General features: G+C 54.4%; 1 protein-coding gene across 20 annotated transcripts in view; it reads left to right on the plus strand.

Moving 5' to 3' along the window:
- Window positions 1-13,193, plus strand: part of MCF2L (MCF.2 cell line derived transforming sequence like) — a 167,919-nt gene that overhangs the window by 103,351 nt on the left and 51,375 nt on the right. For all 20 annotated transcript variants that reach the window (XM_037140751.2, XM_037140809.2, XM_037140759.2 and 17 more), the window contains 2 exons: window positions 5,893-5,976; window positions 9,184-9,298. In XM_037140751.2, coding sequence (XP_036996646.2) covers window positions 5,893-5,976; window positions 9,184-9,298 — 199 coding nt within the window. The remainder of the gene's footprint in view (window positions 1-5,892; window positions 5,977-9,183; window positions 9,299-13,193) is intronic.

Genomic DNA, 13,193 nt, shown 5'->3' on the forward strand with positions numbered 1-13,193 from the left:
GAGGTGTTGTGCACACCCTGTCCCCCACCCTCTAAGTTCATGACCAGTCAGGTTTGGGGGTGGCACTGTGGCATTCCTAGAGCCTCTACCATAGAAGGTTTGTCGGGGACGCTTCCCAAGTTTGTCTGACCACAGAACCCTTCTCCCCCTGGTGGAAGAGGGCTCTGCGAGATGTGCAGAAAAATGATTTTCTGGGAGTTTGACCCCAGAGGCTTCAGCAGTGGCAGTCAAGGTTGCTGGGAAAAGGCTACAGGCTGGTCGGGGTGGCCAGGCAGGCTCTGGCCACTGCTGGTACTCCGATATAGGTCAGGGCAGCCCGGGGGCCTTGGCTCATATGCCATCTTCGGATGCGTGGGCGGGCTGCCTGGAGCCTGTGTTAAGGAGGATGCTGAGGCTTGCTGGAGCCAGCAGGCAGCAGGATGGAAGAGAAAACGCCCAATGCATTCAGGTGAGACTTACTGGCCATTCTGCATGTGTGCCTTAGTGAGGTTTTCAGGTGATTCCTATGCAGGCCTCAGTCACAGATGTGCTGAGCAAGTAGGCATCTATTCTCAGAAAATGCAGTTCTGGAGACTACTGTGAGGAGGTTCGCAGGGCCTGTGGTGTACACAGCTTCGTCTGCAGAACTAGTGTCCGCTGTGGTCCCACTCAGCCAATTCTTTGTGCGGGCTGACCCCCAGCACCCACACAGGAGAGTGCGGTGGCTCCAGCTTGATTTGGTCTGGCTTCCTGATTTCCTCCAATCGGGGGCATGGCAACCGAGAGTTTTTTATGGGCAGAGGTGCATTTCCTTGATGACAATTCCAGTCAAGCACCTTTCATATGGGGCCTTTTATTTTACGCTTTGTAAGGATTTGCTTTCTGAGATTAGGAAGTCAAGAACATTTGGTGAACTGAGTGAATTAACGATGCTTTGCATATGATGTGAAATATTTATGCCTAATTCAGTAACAAATAACCCAGGATGGGCTGTGAATGAGCAGTCAGCTGCCCAAATCAGTAGAGATCTCAAACATCTTGAGTGGCTAGACCACAGAGCCCTACACGTAAATGATAAATAGCAATGGAGACGTCGCTCCCATCCGGACCACAAGGACTCAACAGCTGGTGGAAGAGGCATCCATCCCACCCGGGCCTGTAGGCCTCCAAATGTGTCCCAGACTAGGTCAAGCTAAAGGAGTTCATCATCATCAAGCCATTATTGCATGAAATGTTAAAGGGACTTATTTAAGAAAAAGAAGAGAAAAACTATGAACATTAAAAAGGCAATAAATTCACAACTATCAACAACTGAAGAGCTGTTTTGGAAAAAAAACTAAGAACAGAATCATGGATATGGAGATCATTTGGAGAGTTATCGGCTGGGAGGGGGAAGGAAGAGAAGGGGGAAAAAGGTGCAGGGATTAAAAAGCATAACTGGTAGTACGAAATAGTCAGGGGGAGGTTAAGGATAGTACAGGAAATGGAGAAACCAAAGAACTTATATGCACGACCCATGGATAAGAACTAGGGGCGGGGGGACTGCTGGAGGGAAGGCAGGTACCAGGCAGAGTGGGGCAAAGAGGAAAAATTGGGACAACTGTAGTAACGTAATAAAATATACTTTAAAAAAGAGCAGGATACTAAATTCTTAATTATCTACAAAATAACAATAACAAGCCCCCCCCCCAAAGCCTTGGGTATAGACTTTCAGACAGATTTAAATAAGAGAATTGGCACATAATAGACTTTGTGGCCCAGGGCCTGCCACCAGCTGCTGGCCCCTTTGTAGGAGCCTTTCTCAGGCTCCTGTCTCCCTTTGAACAAGGTCCGAGGTCACCAGTAAAGTTCAGGGACCAGCCTTTGAACTGGATGGAATTCGAGGCTCCTCCTAGGGCCCGGGGCTCACTTAACCTGGGATATTTCCACTGGCCAGTGGGTTTTCAGGGCCCATGAGTTCCACATCTGCAGCAGCCCCGTCAGTACCGTGTCTCCTCTCCGCCTCAGGCAGCCTCTGGTGAGCGGAGCCGGGGCACACAATACCCTTCAGTGGACAGGCGTGGTGAGGTGCTGCCCCGCTCCATTACAAAGTTGCCCTGCATGGAAGCAGATCCTCTAGTCAGTTTGCAAGCGGAAGGAAGCTTGCTGCAGTAGTCTACCTGTGTTAGGATGAGAGATATACAGACAAAGTGTGGTGCCGTCCCTGGACTCTAGAGTGCCGCCCAGACCAGGCAGGATCTGGACAACGACTTTGTGTGACTACATTTCAGCCACTGAGGTGTCTCCCTGTTCACCTTATGTAGAGCTGAGCTGGGTCCCAGGCCAGATGAGATGCTGCGAGTTGGGGATAATTCCCACGGAAGGGGTAGGGGGGCCATTTGTCCCCTGCCATGCACCAGACATGGTAGCCTTCCCAGATGGGCTCCCAGAGCTGATGCTGGGAGACCACTCAGCCTTGGGAGCCCACGCCTAACCCCCAGGTCCTCGCCACCCTGTAGGAGATCGGAAGAGAAGCACTGTCCTCTCCCATCCTGCACCTCTCTGTCTCGAGGCCCTTCTTAACCTCTCTTCTCAAAAGTGACTCTGTCACAGGGTAATTGCGTCCATTTACGTCGGGGCCGAGACCAGAATGCTGGAAGGGGTGGCTGTGTAAGGCTTTGTGCTCTCACAGAGACGTTCTGTGAGGGAGCGGGGCCCCGCCTGACCCTTCCGTTGACCTGGTGGGTTGGGTGACCCCACTTCCTGTCTCAGACTTCTGACCTTGGAGGAGCCCTGAGGGACCAAGGCGCACTTGTGGCACCGGCGAGCACCTCCATTTCCTCTGAACCGGTGGCCGCAGCGTAGCTCTTTTACACGATTAGACACAGTGGACAAGGACCTTAAAGAAATGGTCAGCACAAAGTGCAAAATCGCCCTGTCCTGGAATGAGAACAAGGCTGCAGGCAGGATGAAACAGCACAAATGTCCAGAGCCGGTTGCCACAAAAGGCGTCGCACGACAAACTGAAAATCTCATGCTTTAACCCCAGGCAGGCGATGTTTTTCATTATTTTCCATTTTCCGAGCAGTGGCCAGTGACCGTTTAAGATGTGTGTGCTTTTTAGTAGTCCATTTGTGTGAACATGTCTTTGTGTGGCTTCTAACAGACTCTGTGCACAGAGTCACCCCATTTTTCAAACCTAAAATGGGGCACTTGGTCTACGGTACAATATTAGAATTAGTTCTGCCCCAGAAAGTTCACAAGCGTTGGCTTCCCCAGCCTGGCGCAGGGTAACGATCGCAGCAGTCGGCAGGCTGGGGCTCTGCACCCGCAGGCCTGCGACTGCTCAGAGGTTCTGGAGCCAGCCCAGGTGCAAGCCAGAGAGAACTTGGCCAAACTAGTTGGATGCTAAGTGATGCTCTGGGAAGGCATCTGCTGTTCTGCTCGTGCAGACACGTGTTCCCTGAGCTCCTTCCACGAGCCAGGCCCTGGGGGCGGGACAGCTATGGGTGGCGGGTATGGAGGGTGCTCCACGGGGGCTGGTGGGCTGTGGAGAGGCCTGGCCCAGGCTAGGAGCCTCCATGAAGGGTGGCATCTTGGCCAGGAAGTAAGTGGGATTAGACTGGCAAACAGATACAGGAAAAGCATTACAGAGTGAATAGCTTGTACGAGCGGGGCCTTGGCCCATGTAAGAAAGTTGAAGACTGTGAGGGAGGCCTTCACCCCGAGAGAAGAGTAGGTGAGGAGGCCCCATAAACGTCCCTCAGTGGAACCAAATTCACAATAACAGTGGTCCTCTGAGACTGTCACTGTCACAGAAAGTATAGGAGTGGTCAGTAATATCAGCCCCATCTCTAGTATGCAGGAAAGCCGTGTGCCATAGCGTGAGCTGGACAGAGAACAGCGTTGGTGTCCTTACGTGAGCTTAGGAACGCGAGCATTTGCTCACGAGAAGAAGTGCTTTTTGACGCCTCAGCCTTTCAGGGTCAAGTCCAATAATTCCTGTAGAAATGTCTACCATCAGAGGCTGTGACATTCATCATGTTCTTTCCTCACGAGCTGCTGAAATCTGGAAGTCAAGTCTCGGTGGGACATGTCAAGACCCGGGGCAGATGTCTCTGGGATCACGGCAGGGTTGGGGAGCCGCTCTGGCCCAGCATCTACGCTTGTCACTGACGTCAGGCCCCCACTTGTTAACGGACTTGCCAGCTCACTGTGTCTGCGCCACATCCCTGGGACGCCTCCCTACTTCAGGGAGACCTGACCTGTGGTCTCTGTTTCAGTGACACGCTTCTCCCAGGGCTGCAGGGCTGAACTGGAGGGGAGGCAGCACAGCTGATGGTGCGGTTCTTCCTGTGACATGCTGCACGAGTCGCACCTGGCGCTCACCCTGAACAAAGAGGTGTAGACTGCCTTAGATCACCTTATCTGAAATTAAAAATATATATCCCATCTCTGCTGGGTGATTGTTTCCAGTCCAGTTTGTCTCCCACAAGGGAAAACGGCAGCTGAGACATCTGAGTGCACAGCCGGAAATGGCGTCGTGCCACCAAGCCACGCACGGGAGTCCCGGGGCGGGCCCTGCCTTTCTGAGTTTAAGGAACGTTCACCCTCATTCCTGTCCTGACCCCAAATGCTGCCGCTGCTGCTGCAGCTCTGTGGAGCCCCAGGAGCCTCGGTGGCCCTATCTCTTGGCACTTTCTCCGAAACACCAGCAGAGTGGAAGGGCCAGCCAGTCATGACTGCACAGATGTCACAGCCAGGACCTTTGGGACCCGCCTCTGTGTCTAAGTGTGTCACCTGTTTACACTTGCTTGTTTGCAAGACCGGAAAAACAGGATTTCGGGCTGATCTGTACAGAGAGGATTTTGCTTCCGCCACTGGAATTTTCAGGGTAAAAGACCTCCATGATCCGTATTTCCTGGCTGTTCATGGCTTGGGTCTTGCACTGGGTGTAGGAGACGTGACCGTTTAAGCCATTTGCAAGGCATCAGTGTGATCTGTGAGTGTCTTTAGAGAGAATGTGCCCATGCCTAACACTGCGAATGTTGCCGTACTGCCAGCCTGGCATCGGCTCAGAACAGACACCTGAACACACCTACCTTTTTGGCTCACCTGCCGACACCCCAGCGCACACACTACACAGTGACTTCACGTCTTCAGTCAGTCTCCAGGTTTTCCCCTAGGGTCTTGCAAAACCTTCTTGCTCCTGGTCGATGTCACCAGGGTGTGGCTTGAGGTACCGCCAACTCACTCCCCAACTCCTCATCTAGAACTAGCAGCCTGCAGCCTGCTGAGCCGTGTTTCCTCTCAGCACCAGGCTCGGGGACTTAGTTCAACACCCTCCTCAGTGTCCTTGTCAGGCAGGTGGAGGGGCCCCCCCCCACATCCGTGTGTGTGGAGGCCGTGGGCCCACCACAGAGGCCAAGTTTCCTCTCCGAGCAGCGAGTCTTTGCATAGGCGACAGGTAAGGGCCCCAGGAGCTGCCTGGACCATTTCCAAAGCATGGGTGGAGACTCAGAGACTCACAGAACAGCGTGTCTGCTTTTGGTGCTGCTCATTAACTGCTGGTTGGAGGGGTCAGTCCTGCAGCTCCCGGCTCACCCCCTCTCCCCATGTCTCCCCTTCTCCCTGCATGTCCCTCTCTGTCCCCCTCCTTCCCCCCTCCTCTCTCTCTCTGCCTTTCTCTGTGCCGCTGACACACACCACATTTTAAATATTGATGAATCACTCAGCACTCAGCTTTTTGTGCTCTGAGAAACAAAGGTTTCTGCGTATTGGAAACAAATTTTTCCCAAGCACGTGACCGCTGGCCCCTCGGCAGGGCCATCAGCCCTGCTGATGTGTGGGGCTGCGTGGGGCTGACCCAGACTTGCAGCGCATGGGGCAGTTTTCCCACCGAGTGATGGGTGTGTTTGTCTGCTCTCCCTGCAGATGAAATCATGCACCAGGACATCACCCCGCTCTGTGCTGCCGACATCCAGGACCAGCTGAAAAAGCGCTTTGCTTACCTGTCCGGTGAGTGTCAAGGGTCGGGGAGTGTGGGTCAGGTTCTGCATGGTGAGTGGTTGGCAGCCCCTCAACTCTGGCTCTCCGTGACCTAAGTGTGGGACCCACGTGGTGGGAACCGGGGACAATCCCCTCGCAGCTGGCTTTCGATTTAACCAAGGGCCCAGGAGGTGCCTGTGTAGAGGGCAGCTCAGTGCTGGCTGGCAAACAGCCATGGGGAGAGCTGGCTGGAGGTCGGCTGGGGTCCTGGGAGGGAAGCAGCCCCAAGCAGGGCTGGCTGCAGTCTCGTGGAATCCAGACCTTTCCTGTGACAGGTAAAGTAGGAACAGGATGGTGTGGTAGATCGGCCTTGGTCTTGCAGCACCCAGGGCCTGGGCATCACTTCCATCACTGAGCAGCTCTGGCTTCTGTGGCTCTTCTCTCCGGGAGAAGGCCCTGTAGTGTGGCTGACGTGGGCAAGGGCTGGCACTGTGCTGGGGTCTGTCCTGGGCAGCCCTGTATCCCCAAGCCCGTCTTCGTGCTGTCCCCCTTTCGGGTCCAGCTTCCTCCTCCACCCCTGTGAGGTGTCCTCCTGTCCAGCTCTCTGTGGCGGGTGACCCCAGCACCAGACAGAGCTGGCACATCAAGGCTGCAGGGAGCCTGCTGGCTGCACCTGAAGCAGCCCCTTCTCAGAGCTGAGTGGCCCGCCTCTCCATGTGGGCAAGTCCACCCACCTTGGGCAAATTCAGAAAAAGTCGAGCCTTTCTTACGCTGTTAATTAGGAGGCTTCCTGAGAATGAAGGAACTCAACCTGTGCCATCTTCTTGACCCTGTTCTTGCAGCCAGTCCTTTCCCCTTGGCCAGCAGGCTGGGGCTCCCTCTTGAACCTCAAGAACCGGCCCTGCTCCCCAGGGCCTGCCTGGCCGCCCCAGTGCCGGCCGCTGCCCCTCAGGCCAGCCCCACATGGTTTCAGCCGAGCTGCCCCTGACACACATACCCGAGGTGTAGCTCTGGGGGGGTGTGCCCTCTGAGCACCGAAGGCATGAGCAGGAAAATGGAGCCTCTGGGAGTTGTTGACAATGAGACAGCCCATTGATTTTTATGAGCGATCACCAGGAGGGCCACCGGCCTCATGGAGGAAGGAGAGAAAGTGGGTATCCTTAGGGGAAATGCAAATCTCCCAACAGGACAAGCCATGGACAACAGCAACAGAACACATAGAAAAGGAGCTGCAGTCGCTTTGCCAGCTCCTCTGGCTCTGTGGCATCTCCCACCCTCTTCACACCACCGTCAAGTCCCCAAAAGCTCACAGATACATGCACTGGTGATCCAGACTCATGAACTTGACCTTCCTTCAGGTTGCAATCCCACCGCCCCTCAGTATCATGTTGCCTCTTCAGTACCTGGGGAGGAGGCAGGACCCCAGGTGGCCCCAACCCAGACACATCTTCTCTCTGGTATTCAGATGCTGTCCCTGAGCTCAGGAAAGGGGCCCGCAGTAGTAATCAAGGTCTTAAATCGGCTGACCATAGGGTCGGCCTTGGTGGGCCTGACCTAATCAGCTGAGTCCTCAAAGGGACCAAGTTCCTCCTGCAGGAGGGATTCTGAGTACGAGGAACCCACCTGACAGAGGTCTCCTGCCACTAGCCTTGAAGATGGGGGGTGGGGCATCTGGCAAAGAGTGTGCCTCTGGGGACTGAGAGCCACCCAGCCAACAGCAGCAGGAACTTGGGGACCTCAGGGTTACAACGCAGGGAGCTGAATTCTGTGAGCACCTAAATGGGCCTGGAACATGAACCTGGCCTCAGGTGGAACCCAGGCCTGGCATCGCCTGCATTTCAGCCTGCAAGGACCTGCTGGGCCAGGCCACAGCTCTGAGCTACACAACTGTGGGCTATCGGTTTATGTTGCCAATTCTGTGGGCATTTGTTAAAAAATGAACAGACACCTTAAGTTTAAATATCTAAAACAAACCCAGACTTTTGTGGATTTTCATCAAAGCTGATGGAAACTCTCAAGCTAAACCTGGAAGGAGTCCTCCTTCTCTCTATCCCACCTCCCATCCATCAGGATTCAGGATAAGATCTCTGGTTGCCTCCATCTCAGGGGCTGGCTGGAACACTGGGGGCTTCACTCGCATGTGGTACCTTGGTCCCCTTCACGCAGGCTGCCCCTGCTTCCCTTGCAGTGTCTGGGCACCTTAGCGCATGACGCATGCAGGGCTGTTGGGTGCTTACGTGACAACTGGTCTCCAGGAGGGAATCTGAGTAAGGAGGGTGGACCCTGCACTATGTTACAGCCCAGCCTTGGGAGCTATTAGCTCATCACTTCTGCCACAGCGGATGGGCCAGAGTGGGTCTCCAGGCCAGTACGGGGTTCAGTGGAAGAGAAATGGACCCGTCCCTGGAGGGAGCAGTGGCAGAGAGTGGCATCTGTCTCCAGCACAAGACACAGGCAAGCAGGCAGACTGAAATCTGGACCCGTGCAAGCCCTGTCTCTGCTCATGTGCCCTCTGTGCTAACTCTCCTGATCGTTTGTGGGACGATTCAAACCGAATTTGTCCCAGGCCACATTCACACCTTCTTCCCTAGGGTCCTCCCTCCCCCCTGGCCACACCCCTGACCACTGTTTCTGACTCCTTGTGCACCAATCCATCTCCCTCATGCCACATCAGAGGTGTCGCTCCCCTGGGAAAGCCCCCCTCTCGTTCCACCTGCACCCTCCTCCACCTTAAGGTGCGAACAGGGTGACTCCCTTCAGAACGGAATCGTCTGACGCACGGAACATCGGAGGAACTACCAAATGCCCACACACAGGGCGCTGCGAGCGGCATCAGGACCCAGCCTGAATGGAATGTCACTCAGTGCTTAAAATAACATCCCATCGCTTGTAAAGCACAGGAAACTGTAGTTAGGACGCCAGCTGTATGTTCAACACTGTCTCGATTAGGCAGAAAAATACACTGAAAAAGGTTTGGAAAGAGATGCGCCCAGCGCTGCGGTGGCTGCCCCACTGTGGGAAAATAATGAGCGATTGTTTCAACTCATCTCGCCGCCGTGTACATTCTCAGTATTTCCTTCAATATGCATGCATGTATTTCATAATAAAAATACGACACTGAAGAGCACACTGTCAGTTTTAAGGGAAGTAGTCAGTGCTTGTGAAAAGTCAGGCACGTTGCGCTGGTGCCGCGGCACAGATGCCCCGAGTTAAGTGCCGCCTTTGCTCTCTCCACAGGCGGGCGGGGGCAGGACGGCAGCCCCGTCATCACCTTCCCGGACTACCCCACCTTCAGCGACGTGCCGGACAAGGAGTTCCAGAATGTCATGACCTATCTCACCAGCATCCCCAGGTGTGTGTCACTGAGGCCCCTGTGGCTTTGCAGGGGGTCTTTGCTGGATAAGGAGGTTGTGGACGAGGGGAGTTCGGGAGCCTGCCCGGCATTACAAAGCGGAGCAGTGGAAGATGCTGGATCAGAATCCTGTTGCTCGATTGTTCGAGTTCCAGGGCTGGCATCCTTCCCCTCACCTGTGAGTGTCTGGCTCCAGCCTGTGTCCGGCTCCAGCCTGCTCCTCCTGGTGTCCAGCTGAGCCCGAGCACATTCCCTCCCTCAGGGTCAGTGTCCAGTCTTTCATTAGACGAGCAAGACAATGCTGGGAAAGGCTCCGTCTTTCCCCGGGGGGGAGACTGCCCTGCAGAGGTGGCTGTGAAACCCTCCGGGGCTGAGGCTTTGTCCTCAGAAGTGGTGAGGTGGCCGCCTCCCATTCTGGACAGGAGGCAAACCCAGGTGAATGTCCCTCGCAGCCTGGATCCTAACAGGCCACAGACAGGTGCCGATCTGCAGCCCACTGGTTGGGGACTCCTGCTCTAGAGCCCTGTGTGCCCAGTGGCGGGACGTTTAAATGGCGCTGGGGACTCCAGCAAGCAGAAAGGGGCAGACATTGAGCATGAAACGATGAACTCAGCAGTGGCTTTAGGGAAGGACAAGTTCAAATTATTTAAAAAGGAAATGGGGACAGCTGTGGCTGGCAGTCTGGCTGGTCTTCCAGAGAGTGAGCTTCTGCGCCAGCTTCTGGGGCCTCCCTGCAAGGACGGTCTCCCAGGGAGGGACGGGAGGTGGTTCCACACCCAGGCCAGAGCCCTCATCCCTCCCTCCCGTGTGACCCCTCAGCCCCGGGCCTCTCTCTAAAGCTCAGGCAGCGGTGTGAGCTCAGCAAGACTTGATGGACACCAAATGCTAAGAGTATACAGTCACTTCTCAGATGCCAAAGCTATTCTTGGTCTTACACCATTGAGCTACAAGCTGGAGCACCTCCTCCCTTTTACTGAACCTCTTTCCATTCGTTCCCACTTTAGAAAACCCTAAGGAGTTGTTCACCTTTGCTGAAGTGAAACTGGGTAGAACCTGAGGAACTCAGGGGCCGTGAAAGCTGAGAGAGCTCAGCATGCGCATGTGTGGCACGGTCGTCACTTGCAGGCCAGCTCTCGAACCTTCCGGGGCCTCCTCACTCGCCAGCTCGTTTTCTCTCTGGTTGTACTCCTCCTACCCTCCTTTAGGGATCTAAAAGTCCTGGAGATGGAAATGCACCACAAACCATCTCTGTGGTCACAGGCACGGTCCCCGAACCCTGGCCAAGGCAGTGGCTAGCCCTGGACCTGGAGCCCAGAGAGGGCAGCGTTGCCACAGCCACCGCTCAGCACCTGGCTGAACAAGCGGGAACGGGGGTCCCAGGTGCTCTATTTGGCCCCCACTGCCCACCTAAGATGGGTTCAGTGGAGTAAATCCTTGCTTGCCTGTGGGTGGAAACTCGGGTTTTCTGGTCAGTCTGAGATGTTAAAAAATCTAAGAATTCTTTTATATCTGGAAATGTCAACACCCAACATTCTGAGCCTAACATAGAGGTGAACCTCCTTCTCCCCAGGCCACAAGCAGGCAGGGTGCTGGGAGGGAGCAGCTGGATTTCCATTCTCCAGACTTTCCAGGCCGGGGCCATTTCTCCCCTGGGGGTCACTACCCTTGCTCATCCTCAGCCCTTCTGGCCTCAGAGCTTTTGCACTTGCTGTCCCTCTGCTGGGTGTCTGGAGATGCTCGTTCTCATACTCTTAGCCACCTCTTCAGGGAAGCCCTCCATCATGCCCATTGTCCCTTCATGCCCAGATCCCTCACCTATCAGGCTTATTGGTTTATGGGGCTTGTCAGAAATGGTGATAATTCCTGTGCAGCCAGGTTTTGGTCTCTGTTGGCCCTAGGATGTAGGTCCTATGGGTGAGTACGTGGCTCCTCGGTAAATATTTGCTACACAGATAAACTTCGTCTGCAGGTGAAGACAGTCACTTCACATAGGCCAGGCTGCCCAATGTGACATGGAATGTCCCCTGTGATTTCTTGCTCCAGCATGTTTATCTCCCCTTCAGTTAGAATAAGTGGCCTTTGTTTCTCTCTTATTTTTAGGGGTTTTTATCCCCAGTAGAAGGGAGCCTTTTCAAAACCCTCATCTCCAAGAATGCATGCACAGTACATACATAAGATCAGAGGGCAAGAAACACAAGTTTCCCTTTGAAAGCTGAGGGATCGTTGCACATTACACTGACTCTACAGTGCGTAGTGCTGTAAAAGCGGCCCAGAGGCCAGTTTGAACGTGCAAAGCCTCGACCCAGGGACTCTGTTTCCAGGGAAGATGGTGCGTGTGGGGCTGTCCGTTGTGTTTGTTTTATTCGCATGTCTTCCCTGCTGAAGAGGATGAAAAGCCAGAGTGCCAGAGTGGTGGATCTGAACCAGTCAGACCCAATGCGCCCTTCCCATCCAGAAATAAAACTCCACAACAGTGAAATCCAGTACCCCCATCATTTCCAAAGACAGCTGCAGTTCCCTAATTCGCAGTGAGGGGCCGACAGAGAGAAGTGGGTAGCAGGCTGTCCAGGGGTCATGAGGGTCAGGCAGGTACCTGCCCCCGTGTGTCCAGCTCCGGGTCCCCCAGCCTCCAGGGTGCTGCGTCAGTCACAGCACCTGTCGGCGGGTGCTGTGTGGGACATCACTGCTGAAGGAGGGAATGGTTCTGGGTTGAGGGCTAAAGAAAACCAGAGTGCGGTCTTCCACCAGTTTCCGCAGCAGCTGCACTCCTAGAGAATTTAGTACATTGAAAATGTAAGGGAGAAACTGTCTACAGATAAAGCGGGGTCCCCCGCAGCCCTTTCTTCAGGATGAGGGACCGGCTTGGGACCGGGGGAAGATAGTGACAGCTGAGAGACACGTCCACAAGTGTGTATAGTGGCCTGGGGTGCTGCTCCCAAGTGTGGGGCAATCCCTATGTTCTCCTATGGGAGTTTGGGGAGAGTCGTCCCCCACCCCCATCATCTCCCATTTACCAGAGGAAGGGCATGCCGCCACCTGATGGACACAGCCGGCATTGCAGCTGGTCCCTCCAGAGTCCCTTCTAAACCAATCCGAGTCCGGGAGCTGGGCAGGTGCTTCTTCTAGAAAGAAGGAGCAACTCCTCACCCAGGCAAGCCGTTGGTGCGGGATTTATCCCACACCACTGCTGAGCCAGAACAGCCTCTCAGTAGAGTGAAATTTAAAACTAGATGTGTGCTTTTAAATGTCAGTGCAAATTAAATGGACAACTCTCTCATGAAGGCTGCTTTAGCAGACACTAAATCTTGCCGTTGTTAACCATGTGTTAATTTTATCCTTTTAAAAAATATATCGTGTGCTGATTTTAGCTCTTCTTTTGTTATTAATGCAAATGACAGGAGCCCTGGCTTTCGCCATTACATCTGATTAGTAGTTATTGATGACTGTGGAATGTTACCCTGAAACTAGCAGGCTGCGTCCAGCTGTAGCAGACGCACGTGGGTACGAGGCAGTTGTTGCCCCTCGGAAGAACCACGCGCCCAGCTGGTGTGACTCGGCTGGCCGGGCATCGTCCTGTAAATTGAAAGGTAGCCGGTTCAGCTCCCGGTCAGGGCCCGTGCCTGGGCGGCAGGTTCGGTCCCAGCTGGTGCACAAGCTAGAGGCTGCCCCTCAGTGCTCCCCTCTCACATCAGTGTCTCTTTCCCGTCCCTTCTCTCTAAAATCCATGAGCGTGTCCTCGGGTGACGAGTGAGAAAGATAAATGACTCAGTAAAGGAAACGTGGGGGCACTTCGTGATTTATGGACCAGGAGTGTCCACCTGCAGCCCACAGGCTGCACACGGCTCAGGATGGCTGTGAACTCGGCCCAACACAAAATCGTCAACTTACTTAAAAC

The sequence above is a fragment of the Artibeus jamaicensis genome, unplaced genomic scaffold (genome assembly GCF_021234435.1).
Source record: "Artibeus jamaicensis isolate MK-2021 breed Jamaican fruit bat unplaced genomic scaffold, CSHL_Jam_final scaffold_833, whole genome shotgun sequence".
NCBI lineage: Eukaryota > Metazoa > Chordata > Mammalia > Chiroptera > Phyllostomidae > Artibeus > Artibeus jamaicensis.